The sequence below is a fragment of the Suncus etruscus genome, chromosome 1, assembly GCF_024139225.1.
Source record: "Suncus etruscus isolate mSunEtr1 chromosome 1, mSunEtr1.pri.cur, whole genome shotgun sequence".
In the NCBI taxonomy this organism is placed as follows: domain Eukaryota; kingdom Metazoa; phylum Chordata; class Mammalia; order Eulipotyphla; family Soricidae; genus Suncus; species Suncus etruscus.
Window position 1 is genome coordinate 120,809,177 of NC_064848.1, and position 27,997 is coordinate 120,837,173.

Consider the following 27,997-nt stretch of genomic DNA (forward strand, 5'->3'; position numbering starts at 1 on the left):
TTTGAAAAGTGGATGAAATTGCCTCTTAAAACACATATAGCTACTCCTAGGCATAGAAGTTGGCCAATAATTGCTGTGCTCTGGTCACTTAAGATTAGTCTTAGGGTAAACATGGTAAAGTGAAATAAAACAAAACAACGTGCAGTTTAGCAGAGTTACTATAATGTGTTTCAGGCTGCTAGATTAAGACGCAGTGCAAGGCTTAGGGGAGACAATATCAACTGATTGATGTCAGTGAAATTCCTTCCTCAAGATCAATGGTGGCAGTGTGTCTAAACATCAGTAAGTATAATGGTAACTTGAATTGATACTCAGGCAAACCAAAAGTTTCTTCACTCAGAGCAAGGAGATTCTGAATAAAGGCAACCCAACTCTTCTGTTTTGCTGGTGCCCAGGAACTCAGGATGCAATGAACAAGCTGGAATTATGGGTTTCTCATGAGTAAAACATTGACTTCTGCTGTCACATCAAAATAGACTGAATTTCAGGATCAAGAGATAATACAAGAAGTAAGGTACTTGTATTGCACCCACCCGACTCTTGTTCAATCCTTAGCACCATTTATGGTTCACCAAACATACATGGCCTTCTGAGCCCTGCCAGGTATAAGCTCGAAGTAAGAGCCAGGAGAAACCTGAGCATAGTTGGGTGAGGCCCAATCACCTATATTCATAATTTTAAAAATGGGACTGCATTAATTTTTCTTCTATTCAGCAGAGATGAACAGGTTACCTGGGATTGAGATAATGCTCCAGATCCTTTGCTCTCTTGAGAGAGAAAGAAACGGACAGACATTAGGAGCTCTTGAATGCAGCAGCGGAATTCTTCTTCATTTTGTCCACCAGTGGCCAGGGAGAATAGCCTTCGAGACTGAACTATATACTTAAAAATATATTCTTGAGCCTTAAAACAAAATTTACAAAAATAAGTTTCAACAGAGATCAGAGTATTTACTTAACAATAACAAGTACTATAAACATCATGTTACAACACAGCTATTGCTTTTATGTTGGAGCCACACCTAGCACTGCTCAGGGAATCTGTCTGGCTCTGTACTCAGGAATCGTTCCAAACATTGCTCAAGGGACCATATGAAGTGCCCGCTTGTGTGCAAGTCAACTGCCTTACCCCTCATTCCAGCCTCCCAATATTACAAACTTAACGTTTTTATGAATTCCCATTAGTTGTGAAAATTATATATTTCATATGCTAGGATTTTTTTAAATTTTGCCAACTAAAAGACAATTGTCTATTTTCAAAAATTATTTTGCTTTGGAGATAGGTACACTTGCCATCTGACATTTTACCTTAAATCAGATCACAATGATGAACTTTTATAATTATTTATCATGGAATTGTTTGAAATGTCAGTTCTGTTTTGAAGAAAAGAATTGATAACTGAGCAAGGAAACAATCTGAATCTTAAAATTCTTGCATTCATAAATATCCTTAGTGAGAAAAGTGACTATATAATGGATAAAATGTTTATTTTTTAATGTACATGTCTTAGTTTGTTTTTAGTTTTGGGGTCACACCTGGCAGCACTCAGGGGTTACTCCTGGCTGTGCACTCAGAAATTGCTTCTGGAGGGGCTGGAGATAGCATGGAGGTAAGGCGTTTGCCTTTCATGCAAGAGGTCATCGGTTCGAATCCCAGCATCCCATATGGTCCCCCGTGCCTGCCAGGAGCAATTTCTGAGCATGGAGCCAGGAGTAACCCCTGAGCACTGCCGGGTGTGACCCAAAAACCACAAAAAAAAAAAAAAAAAAAAGAAAGAAAAAAAAAGAAATTGCTTCTGGAATGCTCTGGGGACCATATGGCATGCCAGGATTTGAACGATCATCAGTCCTGGATCGACTGCTTGCAAGGCAAATGCCCTACCGCTGCACTATCTCTCCGACCCCTATATATGTTTATTTTTATCTACAGACATCAGACTGAACTTTTATCAACTAAGTTCAACATTAGAAAAAAAGACTACTAAAGCCAGTCATTAGGTAACCTTTAAGAATCTGCATTCTTTTAAGGTATGAGCATGTCCTTATACAGCCAAGCCCAAAGGTCCCAGCAAAGTGAATAGGGTGTAAATGTGAGCCTCCTGTTCATATGCGTAAACTATCAGGTTTCCTACTAGCAATCTCTGCCATACAATCTAAGTCTCTTGCAAATTTAAAACAAACTCAGTTTAACTGCCCATCTTTCATTTTCTCTCAGAAATCCTCCATCTCTTCAGTGCTAAACATCAACTATTCCAGAGCCCAGAGGTGTACCAATTCAATCCTGAGCAGATGCCAGTAGGCGAGCCTGGCAAAGCTCTGTTCACATTTCATCAGCTCTGGAACAGCCATAAACTGATTAAGATCCTTCAATTGGAATGTCAGTAATGTATCATCACCAATTACTGTTAGTGCACAGGAAACCAATTAGTTTAGGCATGGCCATGCTACAGCCCTGTTAGATCATGTTATCTGCTACTGACAGCATGTTCCTACCTTCAACACCTCCTGAATGTGCTCCTGCCTTTCAGCTTCCGTTATCCTGTCCACATACCACTTGAGCACTTTGATGAGATCTCTAAAATTGTGAAAGAGATGTGTCAAAGGAAACATTAGTATAATTCTCAGTAAAAAGCTAATAAATCAAACACGTTTTTTATTATGAGAAAGTTTCCATTCCTATCATTTCCCACCTTTTTTTTTTTAAACAAAACTTCTGTAATACAATCATTTTATAAGCTCTACATTCTCAACACCATCACTCCTTTTTGAGGCTTAATGGAAAAATAATATTGATCCTATTTAGAGTACTTGCAGTGTGGAAATATTTCAATGGACCCACCATTTCTGATAATGTTCTGTAAAACTGAACACACATATCAGAGAAAGGGAAGAGTTTGGACAGACTTGGGTAAAGATAGTTGGTATCATTTCCCTTCATTGACCAAGCAAATATCTGGAGGTATGAGGATAGTAAGCAGCATGAAGCAATACTTCCACTTGAAACCACATCCCTAAGGGTCTGTTAAGTCAATTCTATGATCTTTAGGAAAATATAACACTTATATAAGTGTTATATTTAATACATATAAGTATGCCTCTGTAGGAAAATTTCCAAAATGGTCATCATTTTTTTTCTTTTTTGGTTTTTTTTGGGCCACACCCAGTGACACTCAGGGGTTACTCCTGGCTAAGTGCTCAGAAATCACTTCTGGCTTGGGGGACCATATGGAATGCCAGGGGATCAAACTGAGGTCTGTCCTAGGTCAGCTGCATGCAAAGCAAATGCCCTACTGCTGCGCCACCGCTCTGGCCCCCATCTTTTAACTTTTAAGAAACAAAATTAATATTAACCTTCAATACCACATTCTCAAAATTACAGTCTTGTTACCTTTACTTAGGACATTTTTAGGAAACAGTGATTTTTAAAAATGTGACAATTTTCTTTTAGTTAGGGAAGAAGACAAGAATATGCTAGCAGATACATGCTGCTAGAAGAACTGTTTTGAAGATAATCTGTCAGCAGTTTTGGATTGTCCACAGTTCAAAATATTTCCTTGACGTAATTTGTCTTGTTAGGGTTGGTTATCCTATATTGATGGCCAATATGCAATGTTTGAAATTACATCTTTGTTTTCTAGCTTCCAATGACAACTTGCATAACAGGTCACAAGGCCAAATACTTTGGAAGAATAGCAGAGCTAGGCAAAAATTTCAGAAACCTCATGGTGTTACATTTAATCCTCAAACAAAAAAACTCATAGATGTGATTCAGTTTTTCAAAAATAACTTAATTTGGGGGCGAGAGCGATAGCACAGTGATAGGGCATTTACCTTGCATGCGCTGACCCAGGATGGACCTGGGTTCGATCCCTCGTATCCCAAATGGTCCCCCATGCCAGGAGCAATTTCTGAGCGCATAACCAGGAGTAACCCTTGAGCGTCATCGGGTATGGCCCATGGCCCAATAGCCACACAATCAAAAAAAAAAAAAAAAAACTTAAATTTGTATAAATAAAGGATAGGCGCCAAAGTGATAGCACAGAGGTAGCAAAAAGTTTGTTTTGCATGTGGCTGACCCAGGACGAAACTGGGTTGGATCCTCAGCATCTCATATGGTCCCCTGAGTAAGAAGCGATTTCTGAGTGCATAGCCAGGAGTAACCCTTGAGTGTCACCAGGTGTGACCTTCCATAAGAACCCACCCAAAATAATTAAAGGATAAATCTTAACATGCTGTATAAAAATATTCAAGGGCAGGGGCCAAAGCAGTGGTGCACAAGGGTAAGGCGCTAGCCTAGGACGGTCTGCAGTTCGAAGTTCCATCCCCAAGCGTCCCATGTGGTCCCCCAAACCAGGAGCAATTTCTGAGAGCATAGTCAGAAGTGACCCCTAAGCATCACCGGGTGTGGCCAAAAAAAAACAAACCAAAATAAAAAAATACTCAAGGGCAATAAAAGTTGATTCTTTTTTTTCCCACTACCCTTTAAATATCCCATAGATGGAGAAGGGGAGAGATAAAAATGATATATTTTTATATACATGTATTTTTGAGGAGTGGTTTGGCATTATTGATCTCTCTGGTGCAAAATGCTATACTTTATTATTTGGTTTTGTTTTTTGGGGAAGGCCACATCCAGTAGTATTCAAAGCTAATTCCTGGCTCTGTACTCAAAGATCATTTCTAGTGTGCTCAGTGGACCATTACAGAATGACAGATAGAACCCAGGTCAGCCAGCCATGTGCAAGTACTATACTCACTGTCCTATTATCTGGCCCTGCAATATATATATACATATATGTATAAACATACATGTATAAACATATATGTATATGTTTTTGAACCACATCAGGCAGCAATCAAGGATTACTCCCTTGCTCCGAGCTCAGAAATTACTCCTGGCAGGTTTGGGGGACCATACGGGATGCCGGGGATCAAACCCATGTCAGTCCAGTACAAAGTAAAACCCTACCTGCTATGCTATAGCTCCTCCCCCGCCCCGCCAGCAAAATGTATTTTAATGGAAACTTATTTAGAAAGATGTTAGAGAAGAGAAAGAGAAGTCTGTGATCAAGAAAGAAAATAAGCTTTTCTAAGTGGAAAAAATCATGCAAAGAAACAGAGACAAGCACACAAGATACAAGATACATGTTCAAGGGAGAACACTTGCTTGAAGAGCAAGCTGTCATACTTTATTTTTTTAATTTATTTAAACACCTTAATTACATACATGATTGTGTTTGGGTTTCAGTCATGTAAAGAACACCACCCATCACCAGAGCAGCATTCCCATCACCAATGTCCCAAGTCTCCCTTCGCCCCACCCGACCCCCGCCTGTACTCTAGACAGGCTCTCCATTTTCCTCATACAATCTCATTATTAGGACAGTTCAAAATGTAGTTATTTTCCTAACTAAACTCATCACTCTTTGTGGTGAGCTTCCTGAGGTGAGCTGGAACTTCCAGCTCTTTTCTCTTTTGTGTCTGAAAATTATTATTACAAGGGTGTCTTTCATTTTTCTTAAAACCCATAGATGAGTGAGACCATTCTGCGTTTTTCTCTCTCTCTCTGACTTATTTCACTCAGCATAATAGATTCCATGTACATCCATGTATAGGAAAATTTCATGACTTCATCTCTCCTGACAGCTGCATAATATTCCATTGTGTATATGTACCACAGTTTCTTTAGCCATTCATCTGTTGAAGGGCATCTTGGTTGTTTCCAGAGTCTTGCTATGGTAAATAGAGCTGCAATGAATATAGGTGTAAGGAAGGGGTTTTTGTATTGTATTTTTGTGTTCCTAGGGTATATTCCTAGGAGTGGTATAGCTGGATCGTATGGGAGCTCGATTTCCAGTTTTTGGAGGAATCTCCATATCGCTTTCCATAAAGGTTGAACTAGACAGCATTCCCACCAGCAGTGGATAAGAGTTCCTTTCTCTCCACATCCCCGCCAACACTGTTTATTCTCATTCTTTGTGATGTGTGCCATTCTCTGGGGTGTGAGGTGGTATGTCGTTGTTTTGATTTGCATCTCCCTGATGATTAGTGATGTGGAACATTTTTTCATGTGTCTTTTGGCCATGTGTATTTCTTCTTTGTCAAAGTCTGTTCATTTCTTCTCCCCATTTTTTGATGGGGTTAGATGTTTTTTTCTTGTAAAGTTCTGTCAGTGCCTTGTATATTTTGGAGATTAGCCCCTTATCTGATGGGTATTGGGTGAATAGTTTCTCCCACTCAGTGGGTGGCTCTTGTATCCTGGGCACTATTTCCTTTGAGGTGCAGAAGCTTCTCAGCTTAATATATTCCCATCTGTTAATCTCTGCTTTCACTTGCTTGGAGAGTGCAGTTTCCTCCTTGAAGATGCCTGTAATGTCCTGGAGTGTTTTGCCTATGTGCTGTTCTATATATCTTATGGTTTTGGGGCTGATATCGAGGTCTTTAATCCATTTGGATTTTACCTTTGTACATGATGTTAGCTGGGGGTCTAAGTTTAATTTTTTGCAAGTGGCTATCCAATTGTGCCAACACCACTTGTTAAAGAGGCTTTCCCTGCTCCATTTAGGATTTCCTGCTCCTTTATCAAAAATTAGGTGGTTGTATCTCTGGGGAACATTTTCTGAGTATTCAAGCCTATTCCACTGATCTGAGGACCTATCCTTATTCCAATACCACGCTGTTTTGATAACTGTTGCTTTGTAGTACAGTTTAAAGTTGGGGAAAGTAATTCCTCCCATATTCTTTTTCCCAATGATTGCTTTAGCTATTCGAGGGTGTTTATTGTTCCAAATGAATTTCAAAAGTGTCTGATCCACTTCTTTGAAGAATGTCATGGGTATCTTTAGAGGGATGGCATTAAATCTGTATAATGCCTTGGGGAGTATTGACATTTTGATGATGTTAATCCTGCCAATCCATGAGCAGGGTATGCATTTCCATTTCCGTGTGTCCTCTCTTATTTCTTGGAGCAGAGTTTTATAGTTTTCTTTGTATAGGTCCTTCACATATTTAGTCAAGTTGATTCCAAGATACTTGAGTTTGTGTGGCACTATTGTGAATGGGGTTGTTTTCTTAATGTCCATTTCATCCTTATTACTATTGGTATATAGAAAGGCCATTGATTTTTGTGTGTTAATTTTGTAGCCTGCCACCTTGCTATATGAGTCTATTGTTTCTAGAAGCTTTTTGATAGAGTCTTTAGGGTTTTCTAAGTAGAGTATCATGCCATCTGCAAACAGTGAGAGCTTGACTTCTTCCTTTCCTATCTGGATTCCCTTGATATCCTTTTCTTGCCTAATCGCTATAGCAAGTACTTCCAGTGCTATGTTGAATAGGAGTGGTGAGAGAGGACAGCCTTGTCTTGTGCCAGAATTTAGAGGGAAGGCTTTTAGTTTTTCTCCATTGAGGATAATATTTGCCACTGGCTTGTGGTAGATGGCCTTCACTATATTGAGAAAGGTTCCCTCCATTCCCATCTTGCTGAGAGTTTTGATCAAGAATGGGTGTTGGACCTTATCAAATGCTTTCTCTGCATCTATTGATATGATCATGTGGTTTTTATTTTTCTTGTTATTGATGTTGTGTATTATGTTGATAGATTTACGGATGTTAAACCAGCCTTGCATTCCTGGGATGAAACCTACTTGATCGTAGTGGATGATCTTCTTAACGAGGCATTGAATCCTATTTGCCAGGATTTTGTTGAGGATCTTTGCATCTGCATTCATCAGTGATATTGGTCTGTAATTTTCTTTTTTGGTAGCGTCTCTGTCTGGTTTAGGTATCAAGGTGATGTTGGCTTCATAAAAGCTATTTGGAAGTGTTTCTGTTTGTTCAATTTCATGAAAGAGTCTTGCCAAGATTGGCAGTAGTTCCTCTTGGAAAGTTTGATAGAATTCATTAGTGAATCCATCTGGACCTGGGCTTTTGTTTTTCGGCAGACATTTGATTACTGTTTTAATTTCATCAATGGTGATGGGGGTGTTTAGATATGCTACATCCTCTTCCTTCAACCGTGGAAGATTATAAGAGTCCAAGAATTTATCCATTTCTTCCAGGTTCTCATTTTTAGTGGCGTAGAGTTTTTCAAAGTAGTTTCTGATTACCCTTTGAATCTCTGTCATATCAGTAGTGATCTCTCCTTTTTCATTCCTGATACGAGTTATCAAGTTTCTCTCTCTCTCTTTCTTTGTTAGGTTTGCCAGTGGTCTATCAATCTTGTTTATTTTTTCAAAGAACCAACTTCTGCTTTCGTTGATCTTTCGGATTGTTTTTTGAGTTTCCACTTCGTTGATTTCTGCTCTCAGCTTTGTTATTTCCTTCTGTCTTCCTATTCTTGGGTCCTTTTGTTGAGCATTTTCTAGTTCTATTAGCTGTGTCATTAAGCTACTCAGGTAAGCTCCTTCTTCCTTCCTGATGTGTGCTTGCAAAGCTATAAAGTTTCCTCTCAGTACTGCTTTTGCTGTGTCCCATAAGTTCTGAGAGTTTGTGTCTTGATTGTCATTTGTTTCCAGGAACCTTTTTATTTCCTCCTTGATTTCATCTCGGACCCACTGGTTATTGAGCATGAGGCTGTTTAACTTCCAGGTGTTAAAGTGTTTCTTCTGAGTCCCTTTGGAGTTCACAAATAATTTCAGAGCCTTGTGGTCAGCGAAGGTAGTCTGCAAAATTTCTATCCTCTTGATCTTATGGAGGTATGTTTTATGTGCCAGCATGTAGTCTATCCTGGAGAATGTCCCATGTACATTGGAGAAGAATGTGTATCCAGGTTTCTGGGGATGGAGTGTCCTATATATATCCACTAGGCCTCTTTCTTCCATTTCTCTCCTCAGGTCTAGTATATTCTTGTTGGGTTTCAGTCTGGTTGACCTGTCCAGTGTTGACAAAGCCGTGTTAAGGTCCCCCACAATTATTGTGTTGTTGTTGATATTATTTTTCAGATTTGTCAACAGTTGTATTAAATATTTTGCTGGCCCCTCATTTGGTGCATATATGATTAGGAGAGTGAATTCTTCCTGCTCTACGTACCCCTTGATTAATATAAAATGTCCGTCTTTGTCCCTTACAACCTTCCTGAGTATAAAGTTTGCATTATCTGATATTAGTATGGCCACTCCAGCTTTTTTATGGGTGTTGTTTGCTTGGATAATTTTTCTCCAGTCTTTTATTTTGAGTCAATGTTTGTTCTGACTATTCAGGTGCGTTTCTTGTAGGCAGGAGAAGGTTGGATTGAGTTTTTTGATCCATTTAGCCACTCTGTGTCTCTTAACTGGTGCATTTAGTCCATTGACGTTGAGAGAAAGAATTGTCCTGGGATTTAACGCCATCTTTATTTCAAAATTTGGTGTGTCTTTTGGGTAGTCTTCTCTTAGATTAGGTCTTTCAGTTTTTCTCTTAAGACTGGTTTTGTGTCTGTGAAGTTTCTGAGCTGTTTTTTGTCTGTGAAACCATGTATTCTTCCATCAAACCGGAAAGTGAGTTTTGCTGGGTATAGTATTCTGGGTGAAGCATTCATTTCATTCAGTCTTGTCACAATATCCCACCACTGCTTTCTGGCATTGAGTGTTTCTGGTGACAGGTCTGCTGTAAATCTCAGGGAAGCTTGCTTGAATGTGATTTCCCCTTTTGATCTTGCTGTTTTCAGAATTCTGTCTCTATCTGTGGGATTTGTCATTGTGACTAGGATGTGTCTTGGGGTGGTTTTTCTGGGGTCTCTTTTGGTTGGTACTCTTCGGGCATGCAGGATTTGATCACATATATTCTTTAGCTCTGGAAGTTTCTCTTTAATGATGTTCTTGACCATTGATTCTTCCTGGAAATTTTCTTCCTGGGTCTCTGGGACTCCAATGATTCTTAAGTTGTTTCTGTTGATCTTATCATAGACTTCTATTTTCGTCTGTTCCCATTCTTTGACTAATTTTTCCATTGTCTGCTCATTTGCTTTAAGTTTTTTGTCCAATCTCTCCTGCTGTATGGAATTGTTATGTATCTCATCTTCCACAGCACCAAGTCTATTCTCAGCTTCTGATACCCTGTCCCAGAGCTTATCCATATTGTCGTTCACTTCGTTTACTGACTTTTTCAGTCCTGTTAGTTGACATGTTATTTCAGTTTGGAGTTTTGTCATTTCTGCCTTCATATTTTCTTGGTTCTTATTAGTGTTCTGTTCAACTCGATCCATGGTTTCTTGGAGTCTGTTGAGTATCTTCCATATTGCTAGTCTAAAGTCCTTATCTGAGAGGTTGATTAGTTGGTCAGTCATTATCTGGTTCTCAGAATTGTAATCTTCATTCTCTATGTCTGATGCTGGCCTGCGTTGTTTCCCCATTGTCACACTTGTATTGTGGGTTTTTCTACGTGTTGTGGTGGTATTCATTGTCTATATGATGTAGGCAGCACACTCCTCTGGCTCCTCCCCTCTGGATGGGCTGACTTGCCTCTAAGGGAGGGGAGTCCTCCGTGGATGAAGCCTCACACTGGGTCAAATCTTAGGCCCGAGCATGCAACAGAGAAGACAGTCCAGAGAGAAATGTTTGCTTCTGTGATATAGCGCCGTTCTTAGTGTGATTTTTCTTTCTTGTTGCAATGGAGTTCTTTCCTTAGAAAGAGTGCACGGCCGCGTAGCGAAGCGGAGCGGCCGTGCTCCTCTGGAGCCTCTTTTTGCCCCACTCGCAAGAGTTTCACGCAAGAGGACAGTAGACAGACATAGACAGGTCACACTCACAGTCTTTCACAGTTGAGCCCCACTGGGCCGGTGTACTTTCGCGGATTTTCCCCGCCTGGTGTCACACACAGGGAGCCGGCTTTTGCAAAGCTTAGCCGGTTTTTATGCTCTGAAGTCCCTTCCTGAAAATGGCGTCTGGGCGAGCGAGGTTTCTGGAGCCTCTCCTTGCCCCACTCGCAAGAGTTTCACGCAAGAGGACAGTAGACAGACATAGACAGGTCACACTCACAGTCTTTCACAGTTGAGCCCCACTGGGCCGGTGTACTTTCGCGGATTTTCCCCGCCTGGTGTCACACACAGGGAGCCGGCTTTTGCAAAGCTTAGCCGGTTTTTATGCTCTGAAGTCCCTTCCTGAAAATGGCGTCTGGGCGAGCGAGGTTTCTGGAGCCTCTCCTTGCCCCACTCGCAAGAGTTTCACGCAAGAGGACAGTAGACAGACATAGACAGGTCACACTCACAGTCTTTCACAGTTGAGCCCCACTGGGCCGGTGTACTTTCGCGGATTTTCCCCGCCTGGTGTCACACACAGGGAGCCGGCTTTTGCAAAGCTTAGCCGGTTTTTATGCTCTGAAGTCCCTTCCTGAAAATGGCGTCTGGGGCGAGCGAGGTTTCTGGAGCCTCTCCTTGCCCCACTCGCAAGAGTTTCACGCAAGAGGACAGTAGACAGACATAGACAGGTCACACTCACAGTCTTTCACAGTTGAGCCCCACTGGGCCGGTGTACTTTCGCGGATTTTCCCCGCCTGGTGTCACACACAGGGAGCCGGCTTTTGCAAAGCTTAGCCGGTTTTTATGCTCTGAAGTCCCTTCCTGAAAATGGCGTCTGGGCGAGCGAGGTTTCTGGAGCCTCTCCTTGCCCCACTCGCAAGAGTTTCACGCAAGAGGACAGTAGACAGACATAGACAGGTCACACTCACAGTCTTTCACAGTTGAGCCCCACTGGGCCGGTGTACTTTCGCGGATTTTCCCCGCCTGGTGTCACACACAGGGAGCCGGCTTTTGCAAAGCTTAGCCGGTTTTTATGCTCTGAAGTCCCTTCCTGAAAATGGCGTCTGGGCGAGCGAGGTTTCTGGAGCCTCTCCTTGCCCCACTCGCAAGAGTTTCACGCAAGAGGACAGTAGACAGACATAGACAGGTCACACTCACAGTCTTTCACAGTTGAGCCCCACTGGGCCGGTGTACTTTCGCGGATTTTCCCCGCCTGGTGTCACACACAGGGAGCCGGCTTTTGCAAAGCTTAGCCGGTTTTTATGCTCTGAAGTCCCTTCCTGAAAATGGCGTCTGGGCGAGCGAGGTTTCTGGAGCCTCTCCTTGCCCCACTCGCAAGAGTTTCACGCAAGAGGACAGTAGACAGACATAGACAGGTCACACTCACAGTCTTTCACAGTTGAGCCCCACTGGGCCGGTGTACTTTCGCGGATTTTCCCCGCCTGGTGTCACACACAGGGAGCCGGCTTTTGCAAAGCTTAGCCGGTTTTTATGCTCTGAAGTCCCTTCCTGAAAATGGCGTCTGGGCGAGCGAGGTTTCTGGAGCCTCTCCTTGCCCCACTCGCAAGAGTTTCACGCAAGAGGACAGTAGACAGACATAGACAGGTCACACTCACAGTCTTTCACAGTTGAGCCCCACTGGGCCGGTGTACTTTCGCGGATTTTCCCCGCCTGGTGTCACACACAGGGAGCCGGCTTTTGCAAAGCTTAGCCGGTTTTTATGCTCTGAAGTCCCTTCCTGAAAATGGCGTCTGGGCGAGCGAGGTTTCTGGAGCCTCTCCTTGCCCCACTCGCAAGAGTTTCACGCAAGAGGACAGTAGACAGACATAGACAGGTCACACTCACAGTCTTTCACAGTTGAGCCCCACTGGGCCGGTGTACTTTCGCGGATTTTCCCCGCCTGGTGTCACACACAGGGAGCCGGCTTTTGCAAAGCTTAGCCGGTTTTTATGCTCTGAAGTCCCTTCCTGAAAATGGCGTCTGGGCGAGCGAGGTTTCTGGAGCCTCTCCTTGCCCCACTCGCAAGAGTTTCACGCAAGAGGACAGTAGACAGACATAGACAGGTCACACTCACAGTCTTTCACAGTTGAGCCCCACTGGGCCGGTGTACTTTCGCGGATTTTCCCCGCCTGGTGTCACACACAGGGAGCCGGCTTTTGCAAAGCTTAGCCGGTTTTTATGCTCTGAAGTCCCTTCCTGAAAATGGCGTCTGGGCGAGCGAGGTTTCTGGAGCCTCTCCTTGCCCCACTCGCAAGAGTTTCACGCAAGAGGACAGTAGACAGACATAGACAGGTCACACTCACAGTCTTTCACAGTTGAGCCCCACTGGGCCGGTGTACTTTCGCGGATTTTCCCCGCCTGGTGTCACACACAGGGAGCCGGCTTTTGCAAAGCTTAGCCGGTTTTTATGCTCTGAAGTCCCTTCCTGAAAATGGCGTCTGGGCGAGCGAGGTTTCTGGAGCCTCTCCTTGCCCCACTCGCAAGAGTTTCACGCAAGAGGACAGTAGACAGACATAGACAGGTCACACTCACAGTCTTTCACAGTTGAGCCCCACTGGGCCGGTGTACTTTCGCGGATTTTCCCCGCCTGGTGTCACACACAGGGAGCCGGCTTTTGCAAAGCTTAGCCGGTTTTTATGCTCTGAAGTCCCTTCCTGAAAATGGCGTCTGGGCGAGCGAGGTTTCTGGAGCCTCTCCTTGCCCCACTCGCAAGAGTTTCACGCAAGAGGACAGTAGACAGACATAGACAGGTCACACTCACAGTCTTTCACAGTTGAGCCCCACTGGGCCGGTGTACTTTCGCGGATTTTCCCCGCCTGGTGTCACACACAGGGAGCCGGCTTTTGCAAAGCTTAGCCGGTTTTTATGCTCTGAAGTCCCTTCCTGAAAATGGCGTCTGGGCGAGCGAGGTTTCTGGAGCCTCTCCTTGCCCCACTCGCAAGAGTTTCACGCAAGAGGACAGTAGACAGACATAGACAGGTCACACTCACAGTCTTTCACAGTTGAGCCCCACTGGGCCGGTGTACTTTCGCGGATTTTCCCCGCCTGGTGTCACACACAGGGAGCCGGCTTTGCAAAGCTTAGCCGGTTTTTATGCTCTGAAGTCCCTTCCTGAAAATGGCGTCTGGACGAGCGAGGTTTCTGGAGCCTCTCCTTGCCCCACTCACAAGAGTTTCACGCAAGAGGACAGTAGACAGACATAGACAGGTCACACTCACAGTCTTTCACAGTTGAGCCCCACTGGGCCGGTTGTACTTTCGCGGATTTTCCCCGCCTGGTGTCACACACAGGGAGCCGGCTTTTGCAAAGCTTAGCCGGTTTTTTATGCTCTGAAGTCCCTTCCTGAAAATGGCGTCTGGGCGAGCGAGGTTTCTGGAGCCTCTCCTTGCCCCACTCGCAAGAGTTTCACGCAAGAGGACAGTAGACAGACATAGACAGGTCACACTCACAGTCTTTCACAGTTGAGCCCCACTGGGCCGGTGTACTTTCGCGGGATTTTCCCCGCCTGGTGTCACACACAGGGAGCCGGCTTTTGCAAAGCTTAGCCGGTTTTTATGCTCTGAAGTCCCTTCCTGAAAATGGCGTCTGGGCGAGCGAGGTTTCTGGAGCCTCTCCTTGCCCCACTCGCAAGAGTTTCACGCAAGAGGACAGTAGACAGACATAGACAGGTCACACTCACAGTCTTTCACAGTTGAGCCCCACTGGGCCGGTGTACTTTCGCGGATTTTCCCCGCCTGGTGTCACACACAGGGAGCCGGCTTTTGCAAAGCTTAGCCGGTTTTTATGCTCTGAAGTCCCTTCCTGAAAATGGCGTCTGGGCGAGCGAGGTTTCTGGAGCCTCTCCTTGCCCCACTCGCAAGAGTTTCACGCAAGAGGACAGTAGACAGACATAGACAGGTCACACTCACAGTCTTTCACAGTTGAGCCCCACTGGGCCGGTGTACTTTCGCGGATTTTCCCCGCCTGGTGTCACACACAGGGAGCCGGCTTTTGCAAAGCTTAGCCGGTTTTTATGCTCTGAAGTCCCTTCCTGAAAATGGCGTCTGGGCGAGCGAGGTTTCTGGAGCCTCTCCTTGCCCCACTCGCAAGAGTTTCACGCAAGAGGACAGTAGACAGACATAGACAGGTCACACTCACAGTCTTTCACAGTTGAGCCCCACTGGGCCGGTGTACTTTCGCGGATTTTCCCCGCCTGGTGTCACACACAGGGAGCCGGCTTTTGCAAAGCTTAGCCGGTTTTTATGCTCTGAAGTCCCTCCCTGAAAATCATACTTTTCTTTTTAACACACCCTGAGGACAGATGATTGTGAACATACTTGTGGGTAGGTGTTCACAATAAAAAAAAAAAATAAGAGTTGAGAATAGCAAAGACAGTATTGGAACAGAGAGACAGATAGTGGTACAGATTCCAGGCACGGATTTCAGCAGGGCCAAACACTGGAAAGATGTCATGCAGCTAGAGAAAGAGAAAACTGTTCCTTTCTGACATTTATTTTCTAAATACTTGCTAAAGCATGTCACTATCAATTTACTTTTAGCCTCGCCTCCATAATTTGTGCTGAAAGAAAAGGAGGACCAGTTAAAAATGCAGTAATATCAATGAGCAGAGACTAAGTGCTAAAATACTTATTTCTAGAGATACCAGTCTCCTCAATATCAGCACATATATAGTTCCTGATATACAGTAGGCACTCAACAAGTAATGACAGCTAAAAAAATAATTTTAAGAGGTTAAGATAACAAAAGCTGTTTTCCTTCCTATTTCTTCTTTAGTAACATCAAGAACCATCAAGAAGTGTGTTTGTTGACCTGGCTCTTGGCAGCCAAATTAAAATTACCAGACATTTGGGGGCCGGAGAGATAGCATGGAGGTAAGGCATTTGCCTTTCATGCAGGAGGTCATCCGTTCGAATCCCGGTGCCCCATATGGTCCCCCGTGCCTGCCAGGAGCAATTTCTGAGCCTGGAGCCAGGAATAACCCCTGAGCACTGCCAGGTGTGACCCAAAAACCACACACACACAAAAAAAATTACCAGACATTTAAGACAAAAGATTATCAAGTAAAATAGAGGAAAGGGGGACACTTTTTTGATCTCAGGAACAGAATTCAAAAAGCTTCTCTCCAGCACCCCATCCTTTTTTTAATCAAATGTTCTAGCCATTATAAAACGGTATGGGAAATAACTGTCTCAAGAGACACTTCAGTTGTGCTTCATTTCTTCCTTTACTCCCTTTTAAATTTTCCTATATAGCTGGTTCTTCTTAAAAAAAAAAAAGTTCCCCCAAAACTGCTTATAACCAATTATAAGATAAAGGGCCATACCTGTATGCAAGTGCTCCAGCAAAGTGACTCTCAATGTAAGTGTCCATTACAGGTTTAAAGTGATGAAATTTGCTATCTTGCAGCAAATTTATTATGTGAACCTAAAAAGAAAAATTGAGCAACATAATCCAAACACAAACCAAGATTTAGTTTTGAAGGGTTCTTTAAGTGAACTCATGCTATTAAGTACATATTTCTGGAAAGCATTATAGAAGTCAAATTTGAGACAAAATTGTTAGGATGTAAATTCAAACTCACCAGGGAATCAAACACTTTAGAACCATATTTTTGTGAATTTTCATCTAAAATTCCAAATAAGGTATCCAGTGTATCTTGAAGGAACTATTAAGAAAAACCAAAATAATGAATAGAATAGAATCACTGCTATTTATACCAAGAATTTTCAAGAGAAAAAACTCGAAATACCATATACCTTTACTATCTCAGAGCCATCAATTTCTTTTAATTTAGAGAGACATCCTGTGATCTTGTCTGGGTGGGTTCTCCATTTCAAAAGATCAAGCATATCACCTTTCCAAAAAAAAAAAAATTCAGAGTTTCAATGAAACAACTTTCACATGAAATGGTTATATTGATAAAAGCTGTGTTCTTCAACATAGCACCTATCCCTCCTGGTCACCCAAATTCTAGATTATTATGTACCCTCTAAGATGACACTGACAATAGTACATTCCAATAATTTCTATCTTTGCAGTAGTTTGACTATAAATCCTCATTCATCTTTCAGTTCTTAGGTTCAATTCTGCCTCAGCCAGTAAGTCTTTTCTGAAACCTTGAGTTTAGATTTTCTCTGAAATGAATTCCCACTATTTATCAGACTATGATAGTGTTTGTCTTTGTAGACTATACATTCTAAGAGAGTGAGGAAAAAGTTGATGTCAATCTATATGTTGGTGCTACATATTCCCAGTACATAGATCAGAGAAGACATAGATCAAAGATGGTCAAATAAAATTTTTTGAATAATTTTGCTTCTCCCCTCAGAACAATAGGAGTTTATTAAGGAAACTTGCTTTATGCATATTTTTGCTTTCAATACATAGCATTCTGTCTATCAAATAAGTTCACCTATCAATGAAGGTATTCTTTTTCTTTTTTTGGTTTTTGGGCTACACCTGGTGACGCTCAGGGGTTACTCTTAGCTATGCACTCAGAAATCGCTCCTAGCTTGGGGGACCAAAAGAGATGCCAGGAGATCTAAATGCGGTCTGTCCTACTGCTTCGGCCCCAATGAAGGTATTGTTAATAAAGTGATCCATACATTGGCCTCAAAGATGTCTGTACAATGTCAAGCCTGCTCAGTTCCCATAAGATACACGTAGTTCTCAAGACGGTAGGTTTTAGAATCCACAGTCCTCTGCCAGCTGAGTTTCTGACCATTTACAGAGCCAAGCTCTTCAACGTTCTGTTCTTTCTAAACCAACAAGTGAACTCTAAGGATAAGCAGAGCCACTGCGAGGGAATAATCCCTTCTTCCTTGATCTTTCTTGAATCAGGGCACCTGACCATGCATCAAGCTTTACTAATCTCAAAGAATTGAGAGAATTGGCCTGGAGGGCAATAAAAGTGTTTAAGGATTGACCAGTTTAGAACAGGTGGGGAAAGCACATGACAAGTCTACCATCAGGGCAACCTTCTGGACTGAGAAACTAGAAAAGTCAGAAAAGAAACCAGAATTGCTTGTTTTCAGACTTAATAACAAAATCCACTTGAAGGCACCATTAAAGGGGAATTTCCAATGAAACTAGCTAAGAATATCAACACAGAAACAAAAACAAAAACAAAAAATGAAAATAAAAAACCTCAGAAACCAAGGCTGCAATTACAATAAGAAAAATACAGTAAAGAAAATGAGGAAAAGATAATATGCTAAAGAGAAATGATGCAACTTCCACCAAAGCCAGATTTAAATAAAACAACTTCACAAATGACTTAATAGAAATAAGTTTTGCACTAAACAGGAATGCTTATCTATACCACACAGGGATAAGATGAAGAGGATGACTTGGTATACATCAAATGAGGGTATTTTAAAAAACAGTGAATTAATTGTAAAAAGAGATTTATGATATTTTAATAAGAAAAAACCCTGAATATGTTTATTATTCATGCCTACCTCAGACATCCTGGAGGTATAACTGAAACCTTTAGAAAATTGATTGGTTATATTTAGAATTTGAGTGATTTCCACAGAGTGAGACAGACCTGCAGTAGCAGAGCCAGTCCTCCATTATTCTCCCAGTCGGTTTACTGCCTCCCTCCCACCTACTTCCTGCCTCTAGCTCCAAGATACCTCCCTTCCCTAGCATCTTCCCATTTATAATCCTCAATGCACCTTCCCCTATCATTCACGCTTCACTTCCTACTCCACCTCCATTCCAGCTCTCTCTCCATCTGGTTCTTCGCTCTCTTTCCCTGCCTATTAAAAGTGAGGCCAGGGAGTAGAATTCAGGCCCAACAATGTGGACTGAAGACGACAGAAGAGATGCCTGTGCTGGCCACCACCCAAGGCAGTGGGAACTTGGAATAGAGCTGTCATCAGCAGAGGGACCATAGGTAACAATGGTACAAAGAGATCTTTCCTGCAAAAAGTCTCAGGAATATCTAACTTGCTTATAACAGAGCAAAGGAAAAATAAAAGTAATAAATAAATCATGTCTACAAAGAACTCAGGGTAAAGTCAAAACTTTTCTCTTTGGTCTCATTTTTAACCATCTGCAGATAATTCAATTGCAAATGAGTAATTATGATATATTGTGAAAATATGAGTTATATATAACCCACTTACTAAATATTTATTGAATGCTTAATTGTTCGAGTACAAAATGGAAAGACTTTAAATTGGTTGGATGAGAAGATCCCTATTCTCTCAAATTTTTAAAGAAAAAATTCACAATCTTGGGAGATATGGGCTGATTTAGACATTATTTGAAGAATGGTATATGGGGAAGTCAGAACTGTACAAATTTGAGATTAAATTATTTCCATATACAATCTGGTTATCTATATAACTTCTAAAAATTCTATTTTATTTTTTACCTACAATACTATTAATCATGGTTGTTCTTGGACATAAATCAGCTTTAGATAACATTAAGGTATTAATTTTTTTTCTTTTCTATGTTTCTTTTTATTTTGAATGCCAAAACCCAGTGGTACTCAGGACTTACTCTCGCCTGTGCTCAGAGATCATTGGTGGTATTCAGGGGACCATATGCAGTGCTATGGGTCCAACATGGGTTGGCTGTGTGCAAGGCAATTGTCTTAACCTTAGTGCCTTCAGCCGCTAAACGTTTTTTTATACTTTTAAAAAGGCTGTGTAACTGGAAATATGAGATCTATACTAACACCACTGAACTTTGAAATATGCTTGCAAGGTGTTAGGCAGTGGGTTGGGGTTGGGAGTGTGGTAGAGTATGGGAACATCAGTGGACAGAAGTGGATAATGGAGGTGGAATTGGTGTTGTATGCCTAAGAGTTAACTATGAATAACTTTGCAAATTATGGTTCTTTAATTTTTTTACAGTCATGTCAAATAGTCCAAGGGAGCTAACAAATAAGTAAAATGGTTGTCTCCACTTTCGATCCCTACTTTCAAGAAGCTTAACAGATCACTTGATCTGGAAGTAAATGCTATCCAGTAAGGTTTTCCGTTGTTTGGATACTCTCCGTGAAAGCTCCTTTATGTGGGAGAGAGTCAGAACAGCCATACTGCAGCACTATTGAGAAGCAAATTTGCTCTAGGAAACTGTTTCTAGAGATCACACCACTTACTACATGCACAAGTGCACTGGAAATTAGATCAGTGTATTTTTCCAAGCTGAATAAAATGAATACAAAGTAATTTGACACCAATTTGGAAAGGGATTATCTCCACACAGAGATGTGCGTCTTGCATGTAAATCTCAGAAACATCAATTTTCTCCTTCCTATCTTCCAGACATAATATTCATTCCCTGACTCATCTTCATATATCTGACACCAACAAGGTTAATCAAAGTCAAAATGATAATTAAGCATTTATCAGTCTCCAAAAGATAAGCCACAAACATTGCATTTCAAATAATGAGCTGCTTAATATTTCATAGCAGTTTATAAAAATTTTTCTCCTTTTATAGAAAGTAGCAGCTTGTTGTTTTTCATTATTTCATTCTCCATATTATTTTGCTGCATTTTTTCAGTACCAAAATCCAACATGGGGCATGCAAGACAAGTGCTCTACCCCAAAGTGAAATCCACTCTTTGGTTTTCTCCCTTTTTTTTTCCCCTCAGTTCTGCATAACAACCTAAATCTTAGAATCAGAACAAATTGAAGATTCCCAGAATCTGGGAATATGCTTACCATATATTACATAAGAAATTTTTACAGATGTGGCTAAATTAACTACTTTAAGATAAAAATATCTGGAATACCCATTAGGTTCAATATAAATAATCCTGACTCCAAAAAAGATAGAAAATTAGAAAATGATCAGTCAGACAAACAGAGGGAGGAGCTATAAGCCAACAAATGCTGGAGGACCCTAGATTCTAGAAAATGTAAGAAAAAGATTATTCCAGAAAGAATTCAGCCTTACAGACACTTAGATTTTAGTCCAGTTCAATTGCTTTTAGACTTTTGATCTTCAGAATTGTAAAGATGACAAAGTTTTGAGATTTTAAGACAAAAGCTTCTAATAATTACTATAGCAATCGTAACAAGTAATATATCTTAAAAATATTTCACTGGAAGTATTGTTTAAGAGCAAATACAGGAATTAAATGGGATTAAAAACTCCTGAGGTTTGGTAAGGCTTTCAAATCATTGCATTTGTATCAAGGGAGTTTTATTTAAGTAACCTCATTAATCACTAAATATTGATAAAGTCTGTGTAAGTCCATATATACATTGATGAATATGCACCTACAGTCAAGAGCCAAGCAAGATCAAGCACTTCCCACAGGGTAATAAGGGTAAAAATGAATTTATAGGAATTTCACATTATTTTCCTTTCATATTCACCCTGAGACATTCGAGTCCAGTGGGCTGCAGTTGAGGATGCAAATATTTATATTCCCATAAAACACTGCTTAATATACATTAAACTTAAAAAGCAAAAATCATGGCAATAGAAGCCATTTTCCATTACATTTACTAAAATTAAATTCTTCAGCCACTAGCATTTTGGGCCCAAGCATCACTGCATCATCAGGCCTGAGCATAGAATGGTCTGGGCCACACAGCTTTGTAGAGAGTGCTACCTATAAGACTCAATGTACTGCTGTACTGTACTGTAGATCCCCAAAGAAACTTACTGAAAAACTATAAGTAGAAAGGAAGATAAAACATAAAAATAGAAGAATAATTTGCATGAGTCTACATATATAAAAAAGCAGAATTAGAAATTAAATTTCTTTAAATCTTTAAAATTTAAATATTATATTGCTATATATTTTGCTTTATTTCTGATACTAAATTCTCAGAGAAGAAATAAACTTTCTACAAGTGGTGTTCTGCCTCAGAAGAAATAAATAATAAAATATTAGGCAAAGGAACAAATGCCTTACTGTGTAGTGATTCTTTTTTACACTGAGTCCTGACTATTATCATGGCATTCAAAATGCTACTTAGATGCCCTATATGGGAAGTATTCTTTTAGGAACTTGAAAATATTTAATTTGCTTCCTTCTATAAAGGGCCAAACTCAGCAATGCTCCAAGTCCTATGCTCAGGGCAATGCTGAGGGGAAAAAATGTGCTGGAGATCGCACCCAGGACTCCCACTTGCAAAACATGTGCATGAACCTCTTGAGCTATCTCTCCAGCTTATTTTTATTTATTTTAATTTTTGGTTTTTGGGCCACACACGGTGATGCTCAGCCGTTACTCCTAGCTATGTTCTCAGAAATCACTCCTGGCTTGGGGAAATATATGGGATGCCAGGGATCCAACTGAGGTCTGTCCTAGGTCAGCTGTGTGCAAGGCAAACAGCCTACCACTACATTATTGCTAATTCTCTTTTTTGAAGAGAAAAAGTTTTAAAAGTTTGGGGGCTGGAGTAACAATACAGTGGATAGGATGCTTACCTTGCATATAGCCAGCCCCGGTTCAATCTCTAGCACTGACAGGAGTGATTTCTGAATGCAAAGCAAGGAGTAATCCCTGAGCATCACTGAGGATACTCAAAAACACACAAACAAAAAGTTCTGAAGGTTTACATAAAAGCTGTGTTTTGAAGTTCTTAACTTACATGTGGTATCATATGGTTTTTTCAGTTATAAGCTTTCTGTTGATTAGGAATCATGAACAGAAGGACCAACAATTGTGTCTACCAAAAATCATATGGCTTTCAAAGAGGACAACATCATACATTACCATTCTGGGTGAGCTTTGTGGAACAGAGAAAAGATGTTATCCAGAAAGATTCCTTTGTGGATTTCATTGCTTGATTATTGTTCCCAAGAAAAATACCCTTGGAAAAGGGAAGTTTGAGGTAGCGGGTAGTATCCTGAAGGTTTGTGTTTTCTTCACACTGTCAAAAATATTTGTAAAAAAGGGGGTAAGAACACATGAAGATTATTAGGCAATTTCCATCTCAACATCAATAAAATTGGAATACACTGAAATTCTGAAATACATTCAAATCCAGAATACATTCAAAATAGTATTACAAACAGAATGGAGCTTTCAAATACATACATAAAATGAATTCAACATGGATCTTGATCTCAAAAAAATCTGAGTTTGAATTCAAGCATTTTAATTTCCATCTATTTTTATTCTGCTATATAGCCATCTAAAATTTCCCTTTTCTTTTTTTATTTATTTATTTATTTATTTTTTTGTTTTTGGGCCACAACCGGCAGTGCTCAGGGGTTACTCCTGGCTGTCTGCTCCAGAAATAGCTCCTGGCAGGCACGGGGGACCATATGGGACACCGGGATACGAACCAACCACCTTTGGTCCTAGATTAAAATTTCCCTTTTCAAGGTCTGAAACCTCACTGTGGGGGCTGGAGTGATAATACAGTGTGTAGGGTCTTATCTCACAAGTGGTTGGCTTGTGAGATACCCCAGCGGGTTCTCCATTCCCTGAGTGCAGAGTGATGTGTAAACCCTGAGTAATACCAGATATGATCCAAAAATTAAATAAATTTAATAAAACTTTTATTTATTTATTTTTGTTTTTGGGTCATGCCTGGCAGCACTTAGGAGTCACTCCTGGCTCTATGCTCAGAAATCACTCCAGACAGGCTCAGGGGACCATGTAGGATGCTGGAATTCAAACCACCGTCCTTCTGCATGCAAGGCAAATGTCTTACCTCCATGCTATCTCTCCAGCCTCAAAATAAAAACTTTTTAAAAAATTATTAAATTGCAGGCCCAGAGAGATAGCACAGCAGTATTTGCCTTGCAAGCAGCGGATCCAGGACCAAAGGTGGTTGGTTCGAATCCCGGTGTCCCATATGGTCCCCCGTGCCTGCCAGGAGCTATTTCTGAGCAGACAGCCAGGAGTAACCCCTGAGCACCGCCGGGTGTGACCCAAAAACAAAACAAAACAAAACAAAATTATTAAATTGCAGAGACCAGAGCCATGGTGCATCAGGTAGAGTGCTTGCAATATACCACAACACAAGGAGTAATCCCTGAGCAATGAGCCAGGAATAAGCCCTAAAAGATCCCTCCAAAAAAAGAAATAAAGAAACATAGAACTAAATTACATAATTTTAATAACATGGCAATCAATACTCCAAAATTGCTCAAGAAATCATTCTAATAGAGACTATAGAATTTCCCCTCAATTAGAAAAATATCGTAGTCTAGGTAACATGGTTACTATAAAGTAAATTTTTTTTTTTTTTTTTTTGGTTTTTGGGCCACACCCGGCATTGCTCAGGGGTTACTCCTGGCTGTCTGCTCAGAAATAGCTCCTGGCAGGCACGGGGGACCATATGGGACACCGGGATTTGAACCAACCACCTTAGGTCCTGGATTGGCTGCTTGCAAGGCAAACGCCGCCGTGCCCTAAAGTTAATATTTATTGTTTTGATGTACAAAATTACTTCACTTTCATCACTAAAGTGCCTAAGATCTTCCAGTCCTTTCCTTACGACACTTCTGGTCCTCTTCGTCCTTTCTGCAACCACCAGATATCTTTCACCATTAAACATAGCATTTTAAAAAACTGCTTAAAATTTTCCAACATTTCAGCTAAGGCAATTGTTTCACAGTTTACTTTGCAAATTATAGAATATCATATTTCAGGGTAATAATAATTCCACTATATGACAGACACTTTCTCAGAGATTCTGGTTAATTAATTATATATTAATTATATTAATTATTATATATTATTTTTATATTATATTATTAAATAATTATATAATGAAAGATTTAGAATCAGAGTTTTAAGTCCTTAATAAAATTTATCTCTTGAGGGTTGTTTCTCTTTGCTAAAGTCCATAGCAAAATTTCTGATGAAAGGATTGGACACCTGTATGGAAACAAAGCAGTATCCAGGATACTTCAAACTGGCTGGAGAACAAAGATAACTGCCTTTGCGGAAATTGTGTTGTCACAACACCGAACCAGGACAATGTGCAAAAATATCTCTATGGTGACTTTTTACCAAAGATGATGAAGTATACCCATCACACCCAGGGCTTCCAATTGCATGTCACAGAAAATACCAGGGTCAGAGTAAACTGTTAACCAACAACATGGATGAAGCAACTGTAATTTATACATAGAGTACACACCCTAATTTCCCTTTTCCACAAATCTTCCTCTTCACTTACTTCAGTTTGAAATGTAAAGACTCAACTAGGCTTGATTAGCTTTAAGTACTTTTTTCTGTTAAGTACATCAGCCTTCCCCTACCCCCAGGTGGATTGAGTATAACAATAAAAAAGATAATTAGGGGCTTATTATCTCAGTGGCTCTTTAAGTAAAAAAGACTGGAAATATCCTGACCCCATGCTTTTCTCCATTAAGTCTATCTTGTTTTTCTTAATCCCTGGGCACCCTGCTTCAGACCTGTTCACCTGGGATTTGAACAAACAACTAGAAAAAAAAAACATATGACAGCCACTTTTCACATGATGCATGGCTTTGCTTTTTAAGAAAAGTGATGCAAACAAAAGAAACAAAAAGACTGTTCAACACTTTTAGAGAAACATAACAAAATTATCACACAATGTCTCACTTGCATATTTGCACATCTGCACATTCTAAAGGGCCAATAAGCACAAAATATAGCCTACAAAATTCTCCTTTAACATTCTAATTTCAAATAATTTCTCTTGCAACTATAAGATATTTTATATACATAGAAAAGTACATAAACACACATCAACTTCTTTAGAAAAATGTGTCCATTGTTCTGAAATCTTCTATTGCTACACCCTCTAAGTCTTACTCTTCGTCTCTGATCTTAGAACATCACTAGTCCCAGGATAACTCACAGCACCCCAAAATGACCCTATTCTTATTGCCAGCCTGATTTGTGCTTCTAATGTCTATCACTTGCTATTTGAATTGAAGACTCATGAGAGCACATTCCTCCATCCAGTTACTTTCAAATCTTTTAATTGGGATTTAGAGTCTTCTTGATAGTGACCCATCTGTTAAAAGAAATTTTGCTCTTTTGTACTAGAGACACAGTAGAGGATGTAAGACACTTTCTTTGTATGTGGCTGAACCCTATTTGATCCCCATTCTGCATTTGGTTCTCCAAGCACTGTCAGCAATGCTTCCTTAAATACAGAGATGTGTATCCGAAACTTAAAGTAACCAACAAAGTTGTTTTTCCTACAGACCCATTTGTGATCACAGATTTAGTCTCTCCACCTATTCTTAATCTAAATGAATGGCTTTTATTTAGATTAATAAGATTAAATTAACAATACATTAAATTAATATAATTAATAGATTAAATTAATCTTATTTAGATAATGGCTCTCTAGCATTGGTAGCCTCTTGATATTCCTACTTATTCTAGCTCCATTACTACTTGTAGATATGAAAGCAGCACTTTGACTTAAAGATTTACTCTCCTATGGGTCACTTATTGTGTCCAAGTCACTACTATCAATTTAGATTCACTCTTAATTACTCCAAACCTGAGGATTGAGATTTTCATCATCTGAAACATTTTGAAGCATGAGCCTTGATAGTTTCTTATAGCTGAGCTATCACTCTCACTTAACTACAACATAAAACAACACAGATATTACTCTGGACATATAAGTAATTTCAAGATCATTCACTAAAAATAAAAAATAAAAAAAGGAAGATGTGATGAGGGTGGAGTGAGACATGTTATCCATCAGTTCATTAAAGAAAAGCACATAATCACTCTTTGATCTAAGTGAAGCCTTTGATACAATATTTAGAAGAATTTCAAAACTGATTTTTTTTCCCTCCAGTAGAAGTTGAGGGAGATATTTGGTATGAAGTTAGAGACTTTCATCTATTTCTGAAGAACATAAGAAGCCTGGATAAGGAACCAAAGTTATAGCACAATGGTAGGGTGTTTGCCTTGTATGCTGCTGACCCAGGGGGATCTGGGTTTGTTCCCTGGTATCCCATATAGTCCCTTGAGCCAGAAGCAATTGCTGAGCACATAGCTAAGAGTAAACTCAAAGGGTCACTGGGTGAGACCCAAAAACCAAAAAAAAAAAAAAGAAGCCTGAATAAATTACATACAATATCTCATTACTTCTGGAGGCTTTGTTTGTTTTATTGTCACACCCAGTAAAGCTCAGGGAAACATCTATAGTGCCAACTACTGAACCCAAGTAAGCAGCATAAGGCTAGCAAACTTACATATCGTTATCTATAGTTATTTCTCCAATTTTAATACATTCTATTTGAAGCTTTCAGCATATATCCTTTCTGATTGCATCATAGAAATACTGTTTATGATGCCTTAAATGTACAGAAATGTAAAGTACATTATTGCTTTTTAGTGTTATAATAAGGTTCTTATGGATAATACTAACCTGAGTGGTGTGTGTGTTATGTTTTGTCAGTGTAATAGTAACAGTAAATGCCATAGTTTATGATGTTCAATCAAATTGTGTTCAAAACTTCTATGAAACTCTGCCTCCCTTCACTACTATTGTCATCTAGTTCTGCATTTTGCTATAACAAAGAAAAATTTTATTGATAAAATTATTAGTGAAAACATACAAATTATATAGCTATATATATAGCTATAAAAGGTGAAAGTTGAAGAGATCAAAAGGGTTCATGTAACTTGAATATAATGAGGTAGAGAGGCAGGCAAGTAAATAATGCGTGAGTTAGGAATTTGGAGTAAAACAAAAATGAAAGGTGGTTTTTTTCATTTGCTAAGAGAGAATACATAATAAAAGAAAGTAGTTTCAAGAGCAGTATAAAACTAAATAGAGTTTTTAGAAAGTACTCCTGTGGGACTGAAATCAGCAAGAGTTTGTGTGAAAGGATTCTTCAACTTATAAAGAGGAAATGCAAAGTTTACCAGGAGTAGCAAGGAACTGAAGAAGGATCAGCAGCAAATTCCAGAAGCATTCTTCAGCCAGACAGAGGTGCTTACACTGTGTGTGCAATTCTGAACCAGGAAATAGGTCAAAGAAATAAATTGGAATGAACACTCTCCCCTATGGGCAAAGAGCTAAGTAGGAGGGTAATAAAGTCATTGAAACAAGGCTGGAAGGTAGGGAATGTTGCCACTGAACTTGAATTAAAATATTAAGCACAATCAAATGAGCTGGAGGGGGGGTTCAATGTGTGCTAAACTAAGCAATGCAGTCTCACTGCCATACTGAACAGCATAAGCATGCCACCACAAAACAGCACTGCATGTTACCTGATAAGTCTCATTTGTAAAATTTAGTTATATCCTAAATTTAATGTATGGTTAAGTATGGATCATGCATGCTGAGACCACCTGAAAAATGACAGTTTTGGTTTGATATAGGAT

General features: G+C 40.3%; 1 protein-coding gene across 1 annotated transcript in view; it reads right to left on the minus strand.

Moving 5' to 3' along the window:
* Positions 1 to 27,997, minus strand: part of DOCK4 (dedicator of cytokinesis 4) — a 530,301-nt gene that overhangs the window by 155,325 nt on the left and 346,979 nt on the right. Inside the window, exons 17-22 of the mRNA XM_049782931.1 lie at positions 22,409 to 22,565; positions 16,467 to 16,564; positions 16,292 to 16,375; positions 16,034 to 16,134; positions 2,493 to 2,574; positions 733 to 903 (exon numbers count right to left, since the gene is read on the minus strand). Coding sequence (XP_049638888.1) covers positions 733 to 903; positions 2,493 to 2,574; positions 16,034 to 16,134; positions 16,292 to 16,375; positions 16,467 to 16,564; positions 22,409 to 22,565 — 693 coding nt within the window. The remainder of the gene's footprint in view (positions 1 to 732; positions 904 to 2,492; positions 2,575 to 16,033; positions 16,135 to 16,291; positions 16,376 to 16,466; positions 16,565 to 22,408; positions 22,566 to 27,997) is intronic.